General features: G+C 44.2%; 1 protein-coding gene across 50 annotated transcripts in view; it reads left to right on the forward strand.

The window, feature by feature from the left end:
• The first annotated feature begins 1350 nt into the window (after positions 1–1350).
• The window catches only part of CELF4 (CUGBP Elav-like family member 4), a 724170-nt gene continuing 699730 nt past the window's right edge, over positions 1351–25790 (forward strand). For 48 of the 50 annotated variants that reach the window (XM_086629073.1, XM_086629095.1, XM_086629062.1 and 45 more), the window contains exon 1: positions 3087–3366. In XM_086629073.1, the coding sequence (XP_086485199.1) occupies positions 3087–3366 (280 nt within the window). Of the gene's footprint in view, positions 1374–3086; positions 3367–25790 lie in introns of those variants that run through there. The other 2 variants (XM_086629112.1, XM_086629102.1) reach the window with 2 other exon arrangements.

The raw sequence follows: 25790 nt of genomic DNA on the forward strand, positions 1-25790 counted from the left end.
ATATATATCGTTATAAAAGGGACAGCCTCGCAGAACAACGAAACGACTCTTCTCACTGTTCTGTTCTTTTAATTAGCTTTCATTTGGGATAAGCTGTGATTGCAGGCAGAGTGGCCTGCTCATGGACAAGGTGTTACCAGAGCTATCCCTGGGATGGGTCGGTGTTGGATGTTGTTTCACTTTTCACTCTAGTGATATTCCGTCTTTAAAAAAAGGTTTTAACAAGTCTTCTTTCAGTGAGCCTTCCTAGCGCTATCACGGGTGCAGTTTTAAGGTTCAGAAAGAGCAGATACTAACATTTTTAGTGTCCTGGTTCAGGGTGGGGGGTGCCGGAAGAATTTGTTTCGTGCAGGTTTTGTTGTTGTTGTCACTCTTTTATCACAGTCCAAGGCACAAGGCAGGATTTGAAAGCAGGTGAGTCACGGGGCTGGGAATTTGGGAGCGGGTCTGTCTGAGAGTTTTACCCACCCGCAGCTCCTGTGCTGTGAGATCTCCGCGTCTTTAGCCTTTAGACGTTGTAAGTGCGTGCTCGGGGAGGGAAGACAGACAGATCCCCCCCTTAGACCCCAATAGATCGCATGCCTGGCCAGACAGCAGACAATGCGCGGTGCCTGCCACCAGCCCGGCAGCAGCCGTCTGACAGCAGCTGCCTCCCCATTAGCGGCGAAAGATAAAGAGCCGCAAAAGGCAGCGAAGGCTGCCGGGGGCCGAGCTCGGGTGTCGCCCCCAGGTGCGGGCCCCGGGGGAAGGCGGGATGGGGGGGAATCCGGCGGCGGGGCGGCTCTGGGGGGGAGCCCCCCCCTCTCGCCTGCCGCGCTCCCCCCCGCCGGGACCGTCGGTTGCCCAGGGGAGGGGCGCAGCCCTACCGCTCCCCCCCACCCCAGCCCCGGACCCCCACTCAGGATCGGGCCCCTCCGCGCTCGTCTCCTGGCAGGGGCGCTCGTTCGAGGCACGGGAGGACTCGCAACCACAGGAGTTGCAATAGCGGAGCCACCTGCATTGGGTTGATTTTTTTTTTTCTTTTTATTATTTTTATTTTTCAAGGGAGGCAGGGCAGGACATTGCCCTGCTGCTCTGTTATTAAAGCCAAACCCAAATAAAGTGAAAACTGCTACAAAGGTGTTGTGGTTTTGTGCCTTTTTTGTTTGTTTGTTTTTAAAACAGAAGTAAAAATAAATTCCGGTCAATAAAACATACAGGAACATTGGAAATTTAAACTAATAACCTCCCTCCTCGGCGGCTGCCCCTTCCGTTTACAGCCACACGTCTTACCGGCGCCCTGTCCGGCGCTCCCGGGGGGCGGGCGGCCGAGGGGGTCCCGCTCCCAGCCCACTCCCCGGGGCCGCCGCCGCCTCCGCCGCGGGGAGCAGCCGGCAGCGCCGCGAACAATGGCCGGGAGCCCCCGCGGTGCCTGGGGGCGGCCCGGGACGGGCCGCGGGGGGGTGCGGGGGGGTGGGCGAGGGGGCTGCCAGCACCCCCGGGGTAGGAGAGATAGTCGGGCGCCGTGTGGCTGCAGCCTGGCCGGGAGGGGCGGGAGGTTCAGGCCAGGTAACTCGGAGGCTGCTCCGAGCTCGCCTGCTGGTGTGTCTCCGAGCTTCATCCCCGCACAGCTTGCACGGGAACCGGGGGAAAGAGGCGGGCGGGTGAGCGGGGGGGGTGGGGGGGGGGAAGGAAGAGAAAAAAAGGAAAAGAAAAATTGCTCTGAGCACACGCAGAGCCTTGTTTTGTTACTGTCCGGATTACTGTTATTATTATTTGGGGGACAAGGGGGAGTTGTGTCCTTAATCCGAGCCTCCCTGCCCTCCCCACCCCCAGATGCTGTGAAAGGAGAGCTGATTTCATTTCCACCATACAGTACACTTTGTCTAGAGAGCATTGTTCGGACAAGCAACTCCCGATCCCTGATGACTACAAAATACGATTTATGTTTCCATCAGAGAGAGACAGAATATCCTGATGGCTTGAAAGTCGGGCAAGAAAATCTTATCTAATCAATCCCTTTCCAATACACACACACCCCCCCCACACGGAGCTAGTATAGGAGATAACGCCAGAGCTGATTGTACGTAAAATAAATATCGGCGGCAGGAAAATTAACAATAGTCCTCCCGATATTTTTCGTCTCCCTCTAAAGAGCTACAATAATACAGTTTGCCCCTTTCCTAGCTTGATGTCATCATCATCATTATCATAATTTTTAAAAAATAGCTTAAAGAGCATGCATTTTTTTTAGATGCAACAAGAACAGATATAATAGAGAGCTTGTAACATCACAACGACAACAACAACAGCAAAAGCAACCTCTGAGCCCGAGGATTCGTCCGTATCTGAACTGCTTTTATTATCAATTGCGAAATCATAATAAGAGTAAATAATAAATAAGAGACATCATCATAATAGGAAGAAGTCAGAACACCTTGGGTTTGTTTTTTTCCCCCTCTCAAATAAAAAGGCAGATTTCCCGATGATCACTGAAATTATAACGACAGCGATTGATCGGAGGGCTTGCAAACGAAAAGGAAAAAAAAAATCATCATCATTGGTCCTAAAAACGCAACCGTTCCCCTTTGCTCACTTGGCACAATAGAAATTGACTGTCTCTCAAAGAGCCATGCGCCTAGTGCTATTTATAGCCAGGGGCTGTGTTGGAAGATACCATTAAGCTTCTCCCGGGCAGACAGACAGGGGGGTGGCTGGATGGGAGGAGGGGGTTTAGCCAGAGTAGAGGCAAAAGCAATCCCCCACCCCCAGCCTCCCTTCCCAGCACGCACACACATCTACACACTCACACCCCACCCCCTAGTCTGGCTGGGAATTTGAACCGATCCAGCCTGTTTAAACGGAAAGGACACAGATCTTCAATGTAAAAAAAAAATCAGATCAGACCCAGAGAGAGAGAGAGAGAGAGAGAGAGAGAGAGAGACGGAGAGGGAGGAGTGTGAGAGAGAGAGCGAGAGAGAGAGAGAGAGTGTGTGTGTGAAAGAGGGAGAGGGAGCGAGAGAGCGAGAGAGAGGGGGAGAGAGAGAGGGAGAGAGGGAGGGAGAGAGAAAAGAAGAGGGGGAAAAAAAGGAAAGAAGATTTTCTCTATGTATATAAAGATGGCCACGTTAGCAAACGGACAACCAGACAATACCAGCCTGAGTAGCAATCACAGCAACCCCAGCACCAACGGGCATATGAACGGATTAAACCATAGTCCCGGAAACCCATCCACCATCCCAATGAAGGACCACGATGCCATTAAGCTCTTTATTGGGCAGATCCCCCGTAACCTGGACGAGAAAGACCTCAAACCGCTCTTCGAGGAGTTCGGGAAGATCTATGAACTGACGGTGCTGAAGGACAGGTTCACTGGCATGCACAAAGGTGAGTTACCTCCTGAACTTTCCCGGGAGAGATCGAGAGAGGAAAGCAGGCTCCCGCTCCCTCTCCAGGTCTCTCCTTCTCTCTTTCCTTTCGATTTCATTTCATTTTATTTCATTTTTGGTTGGCCCGGGGGCGGAGGCGGCAGGCTGGGGGGGCAGGGAAAGAAATAATAGACCCTCCTGGAAAGCGAAGAGAGAGAGAGAGAGAGAGGCAGGGAAGGGAGCCAGCTCCGCTTGTTTTATTTTTTAGTATTTTTTATCATTTCCCCCGCTTTTTCGGGGGGCACTTGCCACAGCCGGGGCGCCCAGGCGAGCGCCGGGGCGGGCGGCGGGGCCGGCGGGAGCTGTCCGCGCGCCGGTGGTGCTGAACGGAGGACGGGGATTTCCTTATTTATCTTTGGGAGCCGCACATTTCCCACCCGGGGGTGCCTGTGTGTCCGGCTGTCTGTCCGCGTGTTTGCGCGGAGCTGGGAAGCTCGTATTCCACAACTGCTGTGTCTCTGGCTCCGGCGCTTTTTCTTTTTCTTTCTTTCTCTTTTTTTTTCTTTTTCATTTTCCTCCCCCACTTTTTATTTTTATTGCTGTTACAATTATTATTTCTAGTCTGCTCCAAAGCCAGAAGCAGAGGAGAGTTAGTTGCTCCGGGGTGTGGGTATTTCATTCCGGTTTTGTTTAGCGTGGGAACAGGGATAGGAACAACAATAAAAAAGCCTATCTGTCTCAAGCGGGGCAGAGGGGGGTGTACAAAATCACAACATGTGTGTATATGTTGGAGAGGGTGAGCCAGGAGGGACGGGTGGCAGTTTAGTTCCAGAGAGGAGAAGTCTCAGAGCAGGCATATTCCAAGCACTACTTTAATGTGCCCAAAGTCCATCCCGGGAACTTTTTAGGTTTTCTTTAAAGGCAGTGGAGATGTACTCCTCATGCGATGCCTCGCTCACTCCATCTCTGCCCGCTCCTTTTCCTGCTTATCTTAGGCTCTCCGGAGGTGCATTTCAGATTAGATGATGCTACGTTTTGGGGGTGGGGGAGGGTGTATGTAGTAGGGGAGAGATGCTCGGATCCTCGGGTAGGAAAGTAGGACTCGCAGGGAGGAAGTTGAAGATGATTTGCATGGTAGCCCTGCTTAGGAGCAGGAGAGAGACTCAGGAGCGTAGCAAGGCACTTTATTAACTCCGGTTCTGTATATGTGTGTGTGTGTGTTTGTTTTATTAGATATACGGTTATTAAAAAAACCCACAACATAAAATAAACAAAAAGATCAGCTCAGAAGTGATTGGGTTGTGACTTCAGTTTTAGTGCAGGAGCCAAAAAGATTTTGCAGGGGGCCATAGGGGTAGTGGAAGTTGTATCTGTTACAGGAGAGGTTCGGTAGCAGTGTCTACTCCGGCTTGGTGGACTCGTGGCAGGGAGAGTCACTGGTAATAGCATTACTGGCTTCCCAGCTTTCCAGACGCCTTGGCGAGTTGTAAATCTTGAACTTAATGGCATGTTTAGCAGGCATCTCTTCCCCCTTCCCACTCACTCCCTTCCTCTCTTCCAGCCTCAGGAAATGCGAATTAAAATATACCCTGACAGTGCAAAGTACCAGTTTCACACAGGGTAGAGAAAATTTTCAGGACTTGGGGACCGGGGACTCAGTCTAAGTTATAGGATATTTCTTTCTTCCTTTCCTGACGGTCGCTCTAAACACCCTTCTCATGTTTGCAATGATCAGTGTAGCCCTTTCGAATCACTCTTTCTTTTCATGCTGGCTTCTTAGAAGCCACATCAAGGTCTGATGGGCATCATTTAAACACGACATCCGTACTATAATAATTATTAATAACAATGATAAAAATAATAGCAAGAAGCACAGGGAAAGAAAGGTCCTGAGAGGTTTCATCTAATAGATGAGGTGTAGTGAGAGTAGCCACTGAGCTTGTGTGTGCGCGCATGTGTTTGCAAAAATTATCTAAGGTTCCTGTAAAATAAAAATAAGAACAGTAAAGGCTACACTGAAGAAAATCACTCAACATAGCGTAGAGGAAATCTTTGAGCTAACATCTCGATAAAAGATTTTTGTGGTTGGGGGAGAGTATTTTGATTTGTTGATGAGATTTTATTATTTTGTTATGTTTTATCTTAAACCTGTAATTAAACAATCTATGCGCTAACTTTGATTTTGGTTTCATAGATGTGAATTCTTCCTCTTTCAGTTCAGTTTTGCTTTTACTGTATGCCTTTATTCACAGAGACAAACTCAGGAAGGGGAGGAGGGAGGGAGGGAGAGAGAGAGAGAGAGAGGGATCATTTATCTTGCTTGGATGTGTTTAACACATATTCCTGAATTAAGCAAGATACTAACTTCATTTCCCTTCATTTCATTTCTGTTCTAAAGCTGCAACCTAGGAAAAAAGCCAGGTGGGAAATCTTGTCACCTCATCAAACCAAATTGCATGAGTTCATCTTGAAAGAAACACTCATTTTTTAGCCTCCTAGAAGTTTTGGACTTTGAAAGGAAAAACCATGATGATGATTGTTATTTTGCAAGCTAGGGTTTGAGTGAAGCTTCAATAGACACCGAGTTGCCAGCATTTCAGAGATCGGTTTTATCTAGTGCATCCGAGAAGAGTTTGAACTCCTTTCTAGCGATGCCGCTGATTTATTAGCTAATCCTGATAAAAATGTGCCTCTGGCTACCTGGAAAAAAATTACTTTCTTGCCAGTAGTGATTAATTACTATTAAGTCAAGAAGCATGATGGGGCTTTGAAGGATGAGGATTGTGTTTGGGTTTTTTTTGTTATTTTATTTAATTTTATTTCATTTTTAATACATCTTTTTTTCTTTTCTGTTCTCTAAATGCAGTCATGTGAAGCATAGTATTCACTCAGATCTTCCTATTTTGGCTTTGCTTTACAGGCATAGGTGAAGAATTGCATAAAGATAGTCCAACTTGGCTCTCAGGGGTAGGATGGCAATACGAAACCCCAAGATGCTTTCCATGAGTGATGCATAATGCTTATACATTAATTGATTCATCACTCTCAGTTGATTTCATTCCTAATCCAGGGGATAAGGCTGTGGCAGTGGTATACCCTGAAGGGTTAATAGTGGGCTGTAGTTTATTTAAGTGTACGGAGAGCAAACCTTGGGTGTGGAGGGGGAGAAGGTGGGTTTGTGTTGGGAGGAGGGAAGAGACAGGAATTAGCTTAAAGTAAAAATGTAGCAACCAGAGTAATTTCAGGTGTATAACCATTGAAATGAGAGCACAGGATGTGTATTCTTGAAAATATTATGAAGAGATTCTATTACAGTACTCCGGTGTAGCAGGAGGAAATTGAAAATTAAGAACCTGAAGATGAAGTACACGACTATGCCCCCCCTCCCAAAAAAACTATCACAAAAGGAAAGTGAAGTCCCAGGTTCTCTCACCAGCAGCCCCGGCTGATACCAGTCCAGATACCAGGGAAGAGGCAGGGGAGCACTATTCTCCTGCCGACACAGGAAGAAAGAAAAGGGTACGGGGGATGCAGTGTGTAAGGGAAGGTGGGAAAGGCTTGCCAGATCCCCGGGAAAACAAGCACTCATGGCATGAGTGTAGCTGCTGCGTATTTCCCTCGTCCTCGCTTCTCTCCACGCGGGGCAGGAACAGGCTCCTGCTGTGGTACTTTGCCCTAGGGTTGGGAAGGGGCTGTGTGCTGAGATCCGCGGGTAGAAATCTACCGGGGTGAGCTGACCCACCCACGCGCTCACACATACACACGCGCGCGCACACACACACACGCACACATGCACGGAGTTAACTAATCACACTTGAACAATTTAGCGAGCCATTCATTCATAACTTCCCCCCTTCTTATCTAGCAGTGGAGTATGCTTAAAGGCTGAGTTACTGGGAGACATAAAGGTTAGTGCTCTCAGGACAGTCATATTATAATGCATTATCTTTGAAGTCATTTAAGGCCAATTTAAGTGGTATTTAGTATAATATTTATGAATTAATGTAATCTAAATATAGGACTGTCCCCATAGGTTTAAACAGTCTTTTCTATCGAAGCTTGCTTGTACCCAAGGCCTGGAATGTGTTTTAATTTAAAACATACAGGTCTCCATAATATTCTATTTAGGAAGTCAGAAGAAATCAGCATTCCACACTTAACTGAGATTTACTGAAACACACGCGGGTGAGTGCACTTAAAGAGTGGAGATAGTGTACAGTGGGAAAGCAAGAGTCTTCCATAGACCTGAGAGCCACAACATTCTTTCAATCCTTATTTTTTGGGGGGAACAAGAACAAAACCCCCCAAACCTCCTTGAAATCCACCTTTGCAGTCCCGCGGTTAGGATGGTGTTCCTACCTGACCCGAACCTCTCTCAATAAGCATTTAATGCAGCTAGAAAAATGCAGTATGAAAAGAATAGTTTAGTTCTTTCACTGCTTTACCTTCTCAAAAGTATAAATAATTTTGAAATTTAAGACACCTCGGGGCTAGGTAAACAAGGCTTCCATTCATTATATTCTGTTCTGTTTGATTACAGAGATACATGATAGAAAAATTAAATCCTTGTTAAGTCTAAGGATGTTTATGAAGGTTTTGGATATCTCAGAAATTAAAAGGTGCAACGAAAATGAGCACTCAGTTAAGATGATATGTTTGTATATATGTATAAATGTATGGATTTGTGTATGTGTATACATACAGAAAAAAAAGAGATGTATACACATTCATGCATATAGCCTTTGGGAAATGGAAATTTAGTTGAAAAGAAGAACAACACAATACAGGTGCTGAATAAACTCCTCCATAATTGAAACAGAAGGCTTGCCTGGCTGAAAGCAACACATACAGCATTTAGTATGGTAGTAAACTAAACAAGTTTTAGGGAGGTAAACGCACAAATAAACTGGAATAAAACAGAGGAGGCTTTATGCCTTAGGTCTATAGAACAACCCCTTAAAACAATCAGAATGCAATTGGATATCTTGATGGAAGAGAGAGGAAAAAAGCAACCCCCTGTACATTATAGTCTCCTATACAGATGAGCATGTATGTGTTTTGATAATGTCAAACAGATAGCCCAGATTGCTTCATAAATTAGAAGACTATATGTTAACTCTTTTTTCAGGGGTCTGGACATGGATTCTGGTTTCTAAAAGCAGCTGCAGCCAGTTATGATGCTGTTGTTACGGTTGTGTCAGCATTTCCAATACAAACTCCAATTTTCTGGGATCTCTCGCTTGGCTGTTAAGTTTTGCACCGAAAGCTGTTCTTCAACCAGCCCTACTACCATATCAACTAATCATTCTTACAGGAATGGGTGTGTTTGAAAGTTACATAATGTGGAGGAAAGAAAGAAATTAAAGTTTGTGTTTCTACAGCTTTTGTTTCTTCTCTTACCTTTCTCCAGGTTAGACTTATATTTCCTACATATGTACGGAATATGATTGTTTTTGTCCCTCACTATCTACATATACGGGTGCCTTCGGGAATTTTAGGGAAAGAAAAAAAGGTACTTCTTTTTTTTAAAAAAAAAAAAAGAAAGTAAGAACAACTAAATTTCGTAGTATTTGCTTGGCCAAACCATCGTTTTAATTAAAGGGTGAATCAGGAATTTACTAATTTCTGAAGTATAACAACAGAAACAGAGGACAGTTTCCTTTTGTTTTATTTCATTTTCTTTTTCCTGTACTCAGACAGAAGAGATGTCAGAATGTCAGCACCGAAGTAAGGGGAAAAATTGAGGATTCTTGTCACCTTGGATGAAAAGCATGGTTCATCTGGTCCTGTATCCTGCATCGGCCAGTGGCCAGTGCCACAGACAAGGCTTTCTTTAGCAGGGGATTCCAATTGCATAGTATAATAAAAGCCAGGCAGCTGATGGAATAGTCTTTTGAAGGAAGTTGTCAGAGAGTATCTGGAAATTTTACCTGGGTGAAGAGCGAGTGAGATTGCAGAAAGTGTCTTGTGCTCAAGCGAAAAGTGGATTGTACCTGTCAAGGAGGGCGGGCAGAGGACTCTTTGTGCTCGGTGGTCAAGAGCAAGGGGCAGAAGGGGCTGGATGACCGAGGAGGGCCTCCCCTAGCCTTAAGAGCTGGAAATACACAGCCACATTTTTCAGCAAGATGTCAGGGTGTTTTTTATCATGCATACCCTGTGCGCGTGCATACCAGCCGCACTGACCCGACAGACCATAACGACACTAAAGGAGCTGTTACCGTCCCTCCCGTCAATCAAGTGTGAACCGAGGCGGGTTTATGCGACAGGCAGTAATGGTTCCAAGGGAGAAAAAGTGGGGGAGATGATCTAGGCTGTTGGGCCGCTTACCTGCATTTAAAATAGAGAAAAAGCATCAGATGCCCAAAGATTCACATAGGTGTTGGCTATAGCCTTACAATAATATTCCGTAACAGCAGGAGGCTGCAGAGCTCAACATCACCTGTCCACCGAGTGCTGTCTGGTTTCTGCCCCGTAAGAGTTTGCACTAAGCAGGTGAGGTGTTGAGCGAGGTGAGTCGAATCCTGGCCTTAACAAATAGGCTGGTGTTTCGTTAATCCCAGCATCATCTTTACTTAGGGAGTGAAGGCCTATTGCCGGCTTTCTGGGCAGAAGTCAGTGTGATTTTTGCCATTGCTGTAGTTTGGAAATCCTGGTGCAGGCTTGCACTTACTCGGTGTTTCATGTTCCCTATAAAATTCCAGATTGTGGATTTACACAGCAAACCACAACACTTGCAGTTAATGCTACCGGCTTCTACGTTTGCTGCCTTGTCCCTTAACTTAGCTTTCCCTCTGTAAGTGAAACTAAAACTAAAACGAAGCTGAGGAACTGACAAAAGCCTGACCCCTACCACATTTCTCACTCACTTAACTGCTCCACCGATGCCGGTGTGACTGTTGCCGGGGTTTGTCATGGCAGACTGACCCTTATGTATTAAAATCCGCAGTGGAAAAAGGGAAAAATAATAACCATGGCGAGATAAAGTTATGGCTCTTCTTCCACCGTTGCTTCACTGACTGAGCTGGGGTATATATTACAGGGACCTCTCTGTCTCCATAACTCCTTGAGATGCGTTGTCGCATTTTGGGGATCACGGGATCTATTGAATCACTTTGTCTGTGCTCCATTGCTTGGTGTGGGCTGGAGTCAGGATGTCACCACAGATATTGCATTTGTTTGCTTTTGTCACCGTGAGCCACAGCCTGAATGCACACACAGGTGAATGCAGCTTTTAATGTGCATTCATTATATCCAACTGACATCCCCTCGAAGGAAGAGAGGGCTTATTATTGTCGCTCCTTAAAATAAAGATGGATGAGGGCTCTAAACCTCTCAAATAAAGTGCCTGACCATACATAGTAGCTAAAAATAAATCATATACAGCCATCTATTCCATGTAAATGAATGGCAAGACATATAGATATAGACATTGTGTTAAGTTTGTCAAGCAGAAGCAGCCAAAAATATCGATCAAGGCAAGGGGGAAAAATTGATAATGAACTGGACTCTGAGAAGACTTTAATTGACAGTGACTTCTGTGAACCAGCTTTGGACAGTATATATAAACTGACCACGATGTAACTTTATTGCAATACACTCTCCTTTAATTAATTGTCACCTTTGTTAAGACTGGCTACAGATCAAAGGTTTAAAGATACTTAACAGGTTCTTAGTAACAAACCATTCAGATGCATTAGAAATATCCGACAGCTCAGCCAATGAGGCATGCAGATTTCGATCTACCTCATCCTTATCTGTTTATTTCTCCCTCCTTTGTTGAACATGGACAATCATTGTTTAACATTAACTATTTCATAGATGGCTATGTTGGCAATGTTGATACCTCCGGGGACATATAGTTGTCGGCAAAAGAGGCCTTCATTGTCAGGTCTGTCAAAGTATTTTGCCACCAGAAAGTTGCTTGTGGTTTGATAGAGGAAAGTGCAGTGCAGACACAGTTTTTAACCCAGGCTATTCTTTCCCCTTTATGTTGTTGAGATCCGTAATATTTTTACATAAATCTGGAAAACATAAAAAGACATAGTTTGTGTGAAAGGTGCATCTGAGAATTAACTTTTATGTGAAAAGTGCACATGCAGATGAATACAAGTGTGCCTGACGCGTCTGTATATCACACATATGTGCAACCATTTATTATATGGGCGTATTAATGAAAACATGCATTCAGTACAGACAGGCTGATATATGTCTCTAAATAATTCCTTTCTAAAAGACAGTACAGAGATCATACTCTTGCATGAACGTGGCAGGTGACTTAACAGGCTATTCCTGGAATTATATGCAGAGTTTAATATGGTACATAGCTGTTTGTTCATTATACTAATTTAATGATACAGTCACACTTAATTAATCCATGTCTGGTTTATTTGTACATTGTGTCTGAGTCTCCAAAATATTTTAGAGGCAACCCGGATGACTTCCCAGTGCACTGGGGCAGATAACTCCGGACATGAAGCTTCTTCAAACAGAATAAAAATGGAGCTTTGCAGACAGAGTTGGTCTGATGAGAACTGACTACATATTTGGCCTGTTTCTAATTCAAATGCCTGTGTATATAACACGCAGAGACTGTGTATGCACGCATGTATCGAAAGGGCAGACTTACATTTGCACATAGTCTCTCTCCTTTTCAGTCCCTAAGGATAGATTCGCATCACATAATATGCATCACTCACTGCAAACACACACAAATATCTTTGTCGGATTCGGTAGCTTCGTGCAGGTAGATGTATAAAGCAGCATCAGCCTAATAATATCCCTGTAAAACAGTGCTTCCTTCCTAGGATCCAGAGGGATGAAGGTTGTCAGAAGATCAAAAGATATATCACAGTGCGCTTGTAGAAATCCCCTGATTATGTTTCCTCTCTATAATGCTCTAATTCACTATTTGATCAATTGTAAAAGGGCCAATGCTTTAGGAGGAAAAAAAAAAAGTATTAGGTTACTAGATATTTGAGGGTGAGTGAAAATCACACCTAAAATTATATGTAGCAATACAGTAATGAGCTTATCAATATTTCTTTAAGGAATCTGACAGCCCTATAGGAGAGATTCAGTTCTGTGAGCAAAGGTCACAATATAGATATTGCTTATTAAGACTATCGATAGCCTGGTTGACCAATCTAACCAGAGACTGTATAATGTACCTGCTGTTAACAGGCAGGGAGGGGAACTATGAAGAATTTACAGAATTGCCCACATGTAATATTAATAATATTGATTGATTCTAATAATATAATAAGGTAAAGATGCACTTCTTTGAAATGGTGCATGAGAGAGAGAGGATGGGGGAGAGAGAGGGAGATACCTCTGCTGAGTAGATTGAACGGACTGCACCTCTTTGAAAGCTAACCCAGGGAAAACTCAGTTTTCTTGCCTTTTACAGGCAAGAACTCTGTTTCTTCCCCGTTATTTCACTTGACCCAGACAGAAACAAGATACCGCTTGCTCTACGATCAGGTCTTTGCCTGGCAGCTGCAGAGAAGCCAGGGCCCCGAGAAACTCAGAGCAGCCAGGATCATTTTGGTCAACCAGTTCAGCCCCCATCAAAACAGGATTAATCCCAGAGAGCTCTTTTTCAACACAGCAATGTAATGAAAGCGCTTGATTTATTTTATTTTTTCACACCTTTAGCAGCATTCAAGCAATAGAGGAAAAAGAGGATGGAAATAACATATATTCTATGAAATGCATGATCTATAATTGACGGGAAAGGACTTTGCAGAGCAGCTACGGACATGTTCCAAAGCCTGCTGAAGTCTTCAAGAAAACTCTGCCTTTCCTGCAGCAGTGTTTGGATTGGGCTCTAAGTTACGGGCAGTTCTGCAAGAGACGGCTGTTGAGGCAGGAACGGCCGGTAACACGCAATGTGACTGCCTTAAGGTTGCTACTCCTCTCAATCCAGATACGCAGACCTGTTTGCTTCTGAATTTCCTAACTACTCCCTCTTCAGCAATAGGCTGCCTTATCTAGGTATGCTAGTTCACTCCTTTTGCTATACCATTCGGCTTGAAGTGTCTCGTTCCAGTTTCCGTGTGGTAGTTTCGAGACGGTTTGCATTTCGTTATGCCTTCTCTCAGTTTACAGGGCAAATGTTTTTCCTTTGTGAGCATTTAATTGCTTTCAAAAGCGATTTATTTGATCATATTCCATCTTCAATAATACATGGATGAGGATGCAATTTTTCACCCTCTTTTATAAAGATATATTATTATTCACTTACTTTATTCTGAGGGTTTTGTTCTGTTTTGCGCATTCAGATGGAGTCTGGTCATTTTTTTTTCTGCTTTGTTTTCCTTCTTCCTATCTTTTTTTTTTTATTATGTTTTTTTTTTTTTCTTTTAAGAAAAAGAAATTTCATTCAAGATACTGGTAATAAATAGAAAAGTAAGAGCAGAAGTGAGGAATAGGCAAGACAACCAACAAAAATCCTTTGGCGATGTCTTTAAAAGGATACCATCGCTGCACATTTATTTGCAGCAGTCTGGATCTAGCCAATTTTGATACCAAAGAAAGAGTAACTTACAAATTATTTAACTCAAAGTTTAGTCATTCACAGAGAAGGGGAAAAAAGTCAAGCTAACCCATAGAAACACTGTAAGGAAATGCACATAAAGATCTTGCAGGAGATAAGAGTGACTGAGTGGTGCTGGGTTTCACATTCTACTATTGGGTTAGCAAAAGTTAACATCAAATTAAACAAAAAAATAAACAAGAAAAGCAAGCATTACCATTCCTTCTGGATTATTTGCTAGTGGCTAATACAGCCCAGAGCTGCCCCCTCTAAATTGCTGCCTGTGCCTGCAGCTTCATTCTGAGGAAGGACATTATCTGGTGGGTGAGGACAGACAGTGAGGATGCCTGGGTTCTAATCACTTCGTGGATAATTACTCACCAGCACTCTCTGATGGAGTCACTTAAGCTTGGTGCCTTCAGGCCTGATCTGAAACCTGTTGAATCAATGGGAAGATTCCCATTGGCTCCAGTGAGCTATCGATCTTTCTTTTCTCCATCTGCAATATTAGGCTAGTCAGATTTTTTAATTTTTATTTTATACCTTTTTTTTTTTTTAAATAAAAGAAGTTAATGGCATAAATTTGACATTTATCTTTTCTCAGTAAAGGTTGTGGTGCATCTCCGATGACAAATGTGTTACATCAGAGCCCTTTTCAGTGCAGATCAGGAAAACATGCTTTCAAAAAACACGTGGTGGGGAGGTGGAAAATTAGCTTTGCTCATTTCACTTGTAAATACATATTTGTCCCTGCTTTGCCAAGAAAGGGTCAATGGCAATTTTGCCGGTTTCCTTTGTGTGGGTAGGATTCAGCCTTTGTAATTTCTCCATCTACAGGAATATCATCATTCACTGATTCGGGATTTTTTTTTTCTTTTTCTTCTTTTAGTGAATCACATATATACTCTTCATTGTTATGGCAACTGAGGGAGCTGCAAAGCTCAAGGATTTGATGAAGGGCTGCATCCCACCTTTCTTCTCTAAGGGCCTGATCCAAACCTATTGTTTGCAGTATGATTTGGACTGAGCCGAAGGTATCTGCCTTCACTGGGTCAGTAAAAGTGGCACGTTCCCTCTAGACAAGAGTACTCCTGCCCTCAGTATGGGCAGATGGAATTGGCAGTCGTCGTCCATTTGCTGAGGACCGACCCAACACTCTCTGAAGTCAATAGTTAGACTCTGACCCAGCCTTACAAGCAACAGACAGACACCATGTGAATCCTTAAGCAGGGACGTGAATGTCCCTGACTTTGGCAGAGCAAGGTAGCCCAGAAGGGAGTTTTCAAGAAGTAGCTTGTTGTGGGGAATAAAAAAGATTCCAGCGACCTCGAGTACCCAGCCTCAGAAAAATTAGTTTAGAAACATTTTCATTTAAAAGCAGGGTTTCAGGTGATCTCCTGCAGTGACTATCTGACAAGCAAATGAATGAGGCTCACTTTTTTATTTTTTTATTTTATTATTTTAGTCGTGGTTTCAGTTAGTTCGTCAATAGCAACGTACTTGAGGGTTTTTTTTTTTGTGTGTGTGTTTCCATCCTATCTGTGCTTACGTCTTTTATGAAATAAATGGAGGATCTGGAGTGTGCATGTGTGTACGTGTGTGTGTAGAGTCGATTATCTAACCCCTAGTCTATTTGAAATCATCACAGTGCACTCAAGTCAATGATATTCTGTCAAAGGTGGAGAGGAAGCGTGCGTGCAGTGTGAGTGTGTGAACGTGATGCTGCTTGATTGCCTGAAATCCAACTAAGTCTCAGTTTCAAATGCCCGGGGGCAGCAGGGAAAGTATTTGTTTGTTTAATTATTTATATATTTACTCAGCTTTACTGACAGTGTTTGCAGATTGGGAAAAAAAAAAAAATGAAGAAGGAATGTTGGGTTCTTGTTTGGAGGGGAGCGTGTGTTGTATTAGCCTCAATCTGTTCTCCCATATAACGGCTGCTTTGTGCTGTTAAATGATCATTTGTTACTGACCGGCTCATTGAAAAAGGCCAGAAAGGTGCTGGTAGAATTAGATTTTACGAGTTTATTCATAAAAGGAGTTGCACAATAGGTGTGTCATTCCCCTGCCTTCTCCTCTCTGCCAATCCAGGGACAGGACTTCTGGCAGCAGCTTCTTAATTCAGAGAGAAATAGCTGAACCACCAGTGGGCACAGTGACCCTGCCCTGCGTTACCAGGCGAAAGTCATCGGACCAACCGTGGGGCAAGCGGCTCGGTTCTCCATCCCTAGTCCCACATCTGCTTTCCAAGTGCTGCGCCCCGGCTCTTGCTGGCTGGGTTTGCATCCAAGACCAGCTCATCATCCTCCCTTCCCAAGCTTCCTGTCCTGGCCGCAAGCGCAACCGCGGGTGCGCGGACCTCAGGCTCAGACTCGTTCCCAGGGTCAGATCCCTTCCCCAGGTGCCGCTCCAGCCTCACCGCCTGTTTCCCACAATGTCCTTCTCAGCCGACCCGTGCTCATGAGCTGTTCGTTTTCCGTAGCTGACCTCTGCCGCTACAGCCTTGTTTCCCCGGCTCTTGCCATTGCCGTTACACTCCTCTTCCCTCGGTTCAGCTCTGCACTGACGTTTTGCCCTCGTGCTATCGCTGGCTGTTCACCCGTTCATGTTGCGAGTCGCCACTCCGATTCTCTCAGACCACGTTAACTGTCTCTCCTCTGCTTTCTCAGCTTCTCCAGGGTTTGGGAAAAGGGAGCCATACTGACCAAGTATCTTCAAAAAGAAAAAAGCCATGGGTAGTAGCAGAAAGACCCACACCCACAGAGTATACACACACAGATACACAAACATGCGTATTTCTGTGTGTAAACTACTGAGAGAGTAGACAGAAAAGGTGATGTTTCTTTTTCTTTTGAGGTTCAAAAGAACCCCAATGTCCTCTTTCAAAGATTTAAAAAAACAAACAGTGCAGTAAGTCTATAATTTTACCAAGGCAATTGCACCTTTTTTTTAAACTTTTCTTGTTTCGTTAAATCAGCAGCAGATTTCTCACACCTGAACAAAAATCCTGCATACATTTTCCTCTGAATTCTTAAAATCGTGATCTTATTCTTAACTATTCCTGGCAGCCCCTTCTGGGACTATGTTTCGTCTTCTTGAGAAATATTTTTCTCTGCTGTTTTGAAACATAAGTACCCCTCAGCTCCAGGACCTTTCTCTACCAACCCCAAATTAAAGCAAGAAGGCAAAGTAAACCTTTGGCGTAGTGCTGCATCAGAGCCTTCTTCATTCAGAGGTAAGTGGGAAGGGATTAAGACCGTATTTCTAACCCAGTCCTCTTACTAACCTTCTCTGTCCTGCCATATCCCGTTCCTAGACCTTGCTCTTCCTCAGTTTGCGGTGTGTAAAGAGGAATTTATGATATCCAGCTTCGCAAAGAGCTTCGTGTGTATTTAAGGTATAAGTCGTGCTGTATCTTTAGCGGCAATGGTCTAAGGTTATAAATGAGACAACATTTGTAAGGAGAGGTAATATCTTTTATTAGTCCAGCTGATATAGCTGGGAAAAAAACGACAGACTTCCTTGTGTGCCTGAAAGCTTGTCTATTTTTTTCCAACTATATCAGTTGGTCTAATAAAAGATATTACCTCTCTCTGCAAGCCTTGTCTCATTTGAGGTGTAAAGCATGTAGGCTGATTATTTAGGCCTGTTTTTTGTCTGTGTTGAGGGATGAGACATTTCCTCACCTAGGTGTCCAGGGGAAAAGCAGCCCGGGTTGGTGTCCCCTTCTGTCACCTTCTGTGATCAGCCCATCTCACAGGCGTTAAGAGGCGCAGAGAAACTCTGACAGCCCCTATTTTCTGATCCCAGAGATGTCCTTTCTTTTTTGTTGTTCTGCTCCCTTGCGAAGCACCACATGCCCTCTCCTCACCCCTGTGACTGTGATTTATTTATAAAATTCCTGAGTGTATGTGTGCGTGTGTGTGGGCAACCACACAAGCATCCCCAAGCTGCCAGGCAAGCTGATGAGCATTTTCTAATGTATTTAGCAAGTAATAATGCAAACCACAGGCAAAAAGTACAGTGAGGAGAGCAGGTAAAATACTTAAGCCAGGGAAGACTTTGGAAGGAAGGGATTTTTTCCCTCAGCTACAAATAAATTGCAGCCCCCACTGTGTCTGGGAGAGGCATTTTGGTGCTTTTTGTTTGTTTGTTTGATTTCATAAAGCACGGCTGAAAATACCGAGCCGCTGAAGAGAATCCAGAAGCAGGTAGCGGGTTTCAGACATGGCAAAATCCTGCTCGTATGCGTAAGGCAGCAGTAGTCAGAGGACAGCTATTACTTATGCTTGGCTTTACTACCAAGGAAAGCATCGGATCATCTATTCAGATCAGGATAGTCAGCTATGCCAAAGGTTTAATCAAATATTAAACATGGTCAGTAAACTTAAACCAATGTTGGATGTGCAGGAGTTCTGCTTTTCAAGCAAGCGCTCTACGAGCAGAAAGTTTTCTCCCGTCTCTGATCGGGATTTTTGGTGGCTGGAGGGATCTTTTTTTTCAGACAGGGACCCACACCAGCATATGTTTAGGTAAATACATGTGTGTGGGGGGGTTTTGCGTTGCATCTCCTACCCTGCCAAGTAGGGACTGAGCTGTTTTTTCCCTGTGAGTTCACACCTTTCTCACTCAGTTCATTCCCCGTACGCTTCTAATCATTCATCCCATACGCTTTTCTATGTCCATCTGTCCCTCTCCAAACACAATACTTTCTCTATCTCGCTCCCTCTCATCATCCGTTCAACAGAGTTAGAAAGGTACGTACATGTAGATGTGTACGTGTGTCTGTTCGCCCACTCGAGCAGTTAGATGCGCATATCTGGCTGCTTATTGATAAATAATACATGTACAAAGCCACACCTGCCTCTTTCCAATGTACATTTGGGCTTTTATTTACACCCTCCAGCCCTTATTTATTCTGATCGGGGATGCTCGGAGGTAGAACATTTTGCAGGGAGTTATGGTTTACGATGTTACCTCTCCCTTCTATTATTCATTCTCTCTGATTTTTATCTAATCTTTCTTTGATTGTCCTGGTGCAGCTTAAGAGACAAAGTGAATTTTTATTACATCATCAATATAATCTCCAGCTAATCAGCATCTGTGTGCATTACCATGCCCCCTTTGGCTTTTCGTCTGTGTCCATAAATAATAAGAATAATAATCGGGGCCGTTTTTGTGTGCGCGCGTGTTGTTTATATGTGTGTGTTGCTACCAGGCGGAGAGTCACAGCTGCACTTTCTCATTTCAGCCAGCTTGTTTTAGCAACATTGGACCCAGCTTTATGCAGATTGTCTTGACTACTGCCCAGATTAATTTCCTGTGCCTAACGCTTAAATCATGGAAACGATTAAAGTGGACGAATCCATACGCGTCTTCTTGCGGCGACTGAACTTTGCGGTTAACTTGTACACACATTTCCATGGCATTACAGGCAACATGCCCAGTGCCAGTGGAGCGTGGAGCATCTAACATACCCCTCTATACGAGTGTTTAACCTCTGAATTTTTAGTGTGCACTCGCTACTCTTTCTTGGGTAGGAGGATAGTACATCGCATGTCTTTGAACAGGAAACTCGGAGACCAGATTTTTGGCTTTTGATTGCTGATATTTTTCCACAGCTTGCTGTGTAGCACTTAGCCTGCCACTCAGGTCCACAAATTTTGCAGAGTTGAGCTCCTATATCTTTTTCCTCCTCCCTTTCCAGCTCTGGAAGAACTATGACAATAATACTTCCCCATAAAGTCGGACTTTCGTGCCGTACTTTGAAATCCTCATCCTCTTTACAGATGTCTCGTGCATTTTAAACAGAGTCGCTCTGCCTTCTCTTTAAAATACCCTGAACTGGCAGAGCAAGACAATGGCAGTGCCTCTCTGTTAAGCAGGCAGATTTCAGATTGGCTTCCCCGTGGCTTAGAGTGATACTCGCATCCGATACACAAACTGTAACGCTGGTGTCCCATCCTGCAATGCCCGGGATGAGTCCTTTCCGAGTTGCCCAAGACTGATTACAAACACTGTGCCAGAGTCCAGTCAGATACGACGAAGTCTTCAATAAAAAAGGCACATACATACACTCGTAGACAAATTTTAAACCGATGTACGAAACAGCAGCGAACCCCTTGGGAAAGGACCTGTGTCTCTTCCAGATGAAATGTAGTTATGCTATAGAGCCGTCCATCCAGCAAAGTGTGCACTTAATTCATATCGTGGAAAGCCTCCCAGAAAGCAATACGTTCTTAAAGTTGAGCAGGTGCTTAAATGCTTTGCTGGATCCGTGGAAATCTGCAGTTCAGATGAAATAATTAAGCGTAGGGGTGTTACAGAAGCCAAGTGAAAAGCATAATTCTGTGACTCAGAAATAACACTCCTTCATAGCTGTGGCAGAATACTGAAATCACGAAAGAAACACTGTGTACCTTGAACACCTTGCGGCATGGATCGGGCTGAGACCCGTCTTGTATTTCAAAATATTTCCTTTCTGATCTTTTTCATGGACAGATTCTGATTAGATTTGACCTGGGAATGGGATTTGCTCTGAGCAAAGAGAAACAAAGAGTATTTTCAGTTCTCATCTTCAGTTTTCTTTTTTTATACCAAACCCCAGCCCCTCCAGCTCCATTCCCTGTTTTGACAAACCAGCTCATTTATCAGATGGGAAAAAAGAAAGAGGGGAACGAGAATATTTTTGGTTTCTTCTGTTTTGCATGATATAATCCCCCTGTCCGCTTATCACCTCCGTAAATAGGAGCTCCGATCTGAAATTGCTCACAGTTTATCGCACTCAGAACTAGACTAGATTGGGTCCTGAGTCTCTGTCAACCATGTAATAAAGAGACCAGAGTTTTACACTTTACATAGATGAAGTTGACACTTTGTGTAGCATCTCTTGATTTTACCGGATCCATTATTGTTCTGTATTATAATTTTGGAGGTTTATTTGCATACGTATTGCTAGGCCTCTCCTTATTGTTTTGCTATTAATTTATGCCCTCTTGCACCTCCTTACACCCCTTCTTGCCCAGCTTGCCCAAACCCAGTGGCTAAATTCCCTGGGCATGTATGAAACCAACATCACTCCCGGATAAAAATCTACCTTGAAGGATGAAGAGTATCCCTCGTTTGTGACTGGAAGGCATGAAAAAGAACACATCACTTATCTGAATTTGCTGTTCATCCAAGCACTGTTTATGGAGATTTACAGTACCTTGCCTGTGCAAAGAGCTCTATTGCATGGTGACTGCTGGAGGATTTTAGGTGGCAGTATTAGACGCTGTATTAAAAATGCATCGGAAGACATGGGGTGGGAGATTAGTTGGATAGAAAGACCCATGAATGAAGGGTTAATTACATTCAAAGAGGCCATCGTATGGAGCAGAAGAGGCAATAGGTTTCTTTTCTTCAAAATTTACTAAATAGCTGGAAACACGGTTTAATGAATTTTAATGGGATCTTTCTGAATCCTATGCATATTGCATCTGCTGACTGTAGGAAGTCAAAGTATTGTTGAAAGGGAGAGTATTGCCCTACTTTAGGTTTCACAGTTCAGTATTTAAAAAAATATTCTGCAACAAGCACTTTATTCAATATATATTTTTCTCCTTATTTAATTCCCCCCCCCTCTTTGCAAGCGGAAAAGACTTTCAGGATCTGAGAGCCCTCAATACCATAGATTATTCTACTGTTACATAACACGTGCTTTACATTTATTGAGCCATCTTGTGCCGTCAAGATAAAGGAGGCCTTAGTATTTTTCCCTGCTTAAGAGCCTTCTATGAAGGCGTGGTGATGAATTCTGCTCTCAGTTATACCCATGTAAATCTAGAGGAACTGACTCCCGTGAATTTCTTCCAGGATTACTGCAATATAAATGAGATCAGGATTTGGCCCAGTCTGGCAGGAGGAAGAAAGGAGAGAGACAGTGGGAGTTGTCTTTTTCCCTTTGCAGTGTGCATGGGCTGGAATGGGATCGTACGGCGCACAACTCATCCCCATGCAGGCTTCAGCAGGGGCAGCAGAAAAGCCAATCCATTTGACTCTGATGCAACACAAACAAGATATTTGACTTTAGAGGGAGTGGGTCACTTAGCAGGGCATCAGAAATCTTGACTGCAAGATCTTCATCATGCTGATTTGCGGTCAGCCAGCATCATCTTCTGCCTCGAAATCAAAGGGAAACTGAGGCAGGAAGGTTACTCAGGGCAACTATTGAGCCTGTCTCGGAGCGGCTGTCTCTGGCTCCTGCCTTTATTTTTACGTTTATCTTCACTTTGTTGAGGTTGCCCATTGCCTTGGTAACTTGAATTTTCTCTATCACTCTTTCCCAAAATGCCAGGCACCTCTCAGACAGCTGATAGTATAAGACTGCCCTACTTTCCATCAACCTGGGACCCACTTCTCCTTTGGGGTGCAGAGAGAGTTGCTGAGACCCTTTCAAAAGAGGCTTGGAGGTTCCCTCAAAGCCAGTGTGAACTGACAGGGCTTTACACTTTGCAGGACTGTGTTTAGGTCTGTTGAAGGAGAAAAACTGCACAGTTTTAACTGCAGCAGCATGATCAGGATGACAAAAATTCTCTATTAGAGGCATCACAATACCTGCGTAGAAATGGTTACACTGACATGTAAATACTCACACGCACACGCAAATGGCAGAAGGAAACTAAAAGCGTGCTGACATCAGGCATTTTCACACCAGTACGGCTGTGCCCACCCTCCACAGTCTACTGGTGTTTTCTGTAACAAGGTGATGTTAACACTAAGTCAGGGCTGCGGATCCAGAGGGTATCCCAGCACAGGAGCAAGAGCTTCCTAAGAGCAGAGACAACCTCAGATCTAGATCTGGAGTGAGTCTATCCAGACTGAGAACAGCAGGAGGACTTTTCAACTGAGCTTTTGTGAAGAAGAAAGCCAGACATTTAAATGCAGTTCTGCAGGACTCGAGACTGCACCTCTCCCCGGTATGGAGTTGTTGTTGCTTTTCCCCCTTGTCTCCCCATCCCTCCCTCGTGTGTTTCAGATCTTTCTCTCCTTACAAGCAGACAACGTGATGCCTGCTTGAATGGCACTGATAAGTTAGCCGTGCAGCTCGGAGCGCCAGCCCTAAACCACCTATCCTCCCTTTGATCTGAATTCAAAACAAAAGACGTCGGCATCAAAACGATCCTTTGCCAGGTAACCGTTACTTTGTGCGCGTTCCCTTAATTCAGCAGCAAGGAGCTCTCATCTCTTTGTATCGTGCCCGGATCTGCACTCATCTTAATACTTTATCAATGTGCCAGCAGACTGCTTCTATCATGGATACAGCTGTGCAGAAGCTGTCAGCGTTTTTAAGTGTTAAACAATACTTCAGGTGATAGCAAATTGCTATTTCCTTACCCCCCTCTCCAATTCTTCCCTCTTCCCCTCCCTCACCAAGTCCAGATGCTGAAGCCCTTATTTTTTTGTGAGCTTCATGCTCAAATTATACAGCCCAAATGCATTTTCCCTTTTTGTTTTTCCTTCCTGATGGAAGCCGTTCTCTCTTTAAGGGTTGGAGAAAGAGAGGCACAGAAATCCTTCTAAGGAGCTGCAGGCTAAACGAACCTTATCAGCAAGTGGCCTGTCTTGGTGGCTCGTTCCCTCTCTGTTTCAGGTGAGCTGCTGGGGTGAGCCCAGAAAAGCCACCCACCTCTCCCGGGTCCTGCCACGAGGACGCTCTTTGACCCACAGCCCTATCTAGACTTTTAATGCACCATTACGGTGTTGTCGAGAGCTGGGAGTTAGGAGAGACGGCTTTTTTTTTTTTTCCTAGCTCAGCTGTCGGTTTACTCCATAGACGCTGAGCAAGTAATTTCTAGAGAAAAATTAAAACTGGCTGTCACTTTTTTTAGTGCCTACTTGTTTTGTACGCTTGTTGTGTACGTGCTTTGAAGAGGGGGGTCTCTACTGCAACTGGCATCTCAAGGTGGACGCTGTAAATTAGGGATTGATTTTAAAAACTCAAGATATTTAAGTTGTCAGCATTGTGTTTCTGATCCTTGGTCTACAAAAATAGATAAATAAAACATGCCCATGAAGAACTTTGAGATCTTCCATAATGTTGACAAATTGACATTCACTTGAAGTATCAGGGATCAGACCTTATTGGACTTGCACATAGTGTGTTAACATATATTTCCTAACAGGCTGAGCTTTGCCAGATTCTTGCTCAAGGGAATCCAGCCTGTTTTGGTGAATAATAATAATCAAGCCACCCTATTTGTTTGTTTGTTTGTTTGTTTTTTCTCCTTTTTCCACTTCTCCAGAGAGGGGTAGTTACTGAGGCACCAGTACCTGAGAACAAACTTTACTTCTCGTGTGTCTCCTTCAGCACTGACCCTCTCCTAATAAATCAGCTCGGATTTGATACAGGCAGGACCAAGGTCAGCCTGGCTTGACTCTCACTGTCTCTTCAACACACCAGATACAATGCTGCCACGTTGTGGCTCCTTCCGATCTGTTCTGCCACACACACTCGCCCGGCGCTCGGATCTTGCAAGAGCATCCCTGGCATTCTCTCCAGGGAGGGCTTGTGGCCCTACAACTCACAGGCTGCGTGATCAAGGATGCCACCCAGCCCCACTTGCCTCCACAATAGGCAGAGACCAAAAAAAGACCCCACTTGCCTGTGGTCATAAATCACTAGCCCCTTGTGCGCTCCCATAGCTTGTCTCGTGTGGCTGCTGGCGCTTCGTAGAAAGATGCTCTGAGTTGGAAGGGAGGGTGTAGGAATGCTAGACTTTGTTTCTCTGATAGGCACCTCCTGCTTTATGTTTTACCCCCCTCTCCAGATCCTTACAGAGGTGACTGATCCTTTTGGTGCAAGGAAAATGTACTCATGGAAATGTGGGCAGGATCAGGCCCCTTTCTCCTAAACATCTCTTCTCTTTATTGGCTGTCAAGTTCTTGATTCTTTTTATTTTTTCTCCCATTGTTTTTTTCTTTATTTCCTTGCCTCCTTTAGGGAAAAGAAAAACACACACACACAAAAAAACACAGCAGGGCAGGAAATTAAACCTTTCCATGAAGATGCTTTGGTAAGATGCTGGCTTTTCATTCATTTATTTTGCACTGATTATATTTTATAGGGGAGAAAGGAAGGAGCGAGAGCGAGGGATGTAACAGAAAGGGCAACTGAGTACAGGAAAGAAAGTCCTTTAATTTACTTGGAGAGCTATGTCATTGGTTGTTGTTTTTTCCCTACACACATGAGAAAACCAGAAGAGTTTTAAACCCATCAGCAACACTCACATGAATTAAATGCCAGGTGGAACTGCTCCCATTTTCCTGGGTACGATAAGGATAATGGCCTCCTCCTGGTGTGATTCTCCCCATTTCATCCTGATCAGACAAGTCTTAGGTGTTCTGCAATACCACTAGGCATTCCAAAGTTCCTTTTAATCCAGGAAATGAATTAATTGGTTTTTTACTGAAAGGTTGTTTCGAAGTAAGGCCATAGCATCGCCTGCAAATCCCCCTTGCTCTTTTAGGACGATACGAACTATTACAATCAGGAAGCACTGGATGTCTCTGGTTCCCCATTCATCGTCGGTGCTCCCCAGACAGCAAGGTTTGCCTCCAAGCAGTGAATCTTCAGAGAGGATCTGGCCCTTGGGGATATTGAAATCTAAAGAGCAGGAGGGCAGTGTCAGAAGTTTAGGAATTTAAACTTTAAAAAATTGCAGAATATCAAAGACAGTTGCTATTTGTGGGGAAAATGTGCCCCAGATAAGAAGAAGCCAGTGCTCATCCACAGAAGTGTCTTGCCCTTCCTAGAAGCGGGCTTAGATTTTGAGGTTGACTTTTCATGTCCAAGTGTGATAACAACCAGGTATGCCTGGGTTTCTGCAAACCCCAACCAAAGACGTCAGGCGGAGATTTTTTCCACATCT

Source organism: Tauraco erythrolophus, chromosome Z (genome assembly GCF_009769465.1).
Source record: "Tauraco erythrolophus isolate bTauEry1 chromosome Z, bTauEry1.pri, whole genome shotgun sequence".
Classification (NCBI taxonomy): Eukaryota; Metazoa; Chordata; class Aves; order Musophagiformes; family Musophagidae; genus Tauraco; species Tauraco erythrolophus.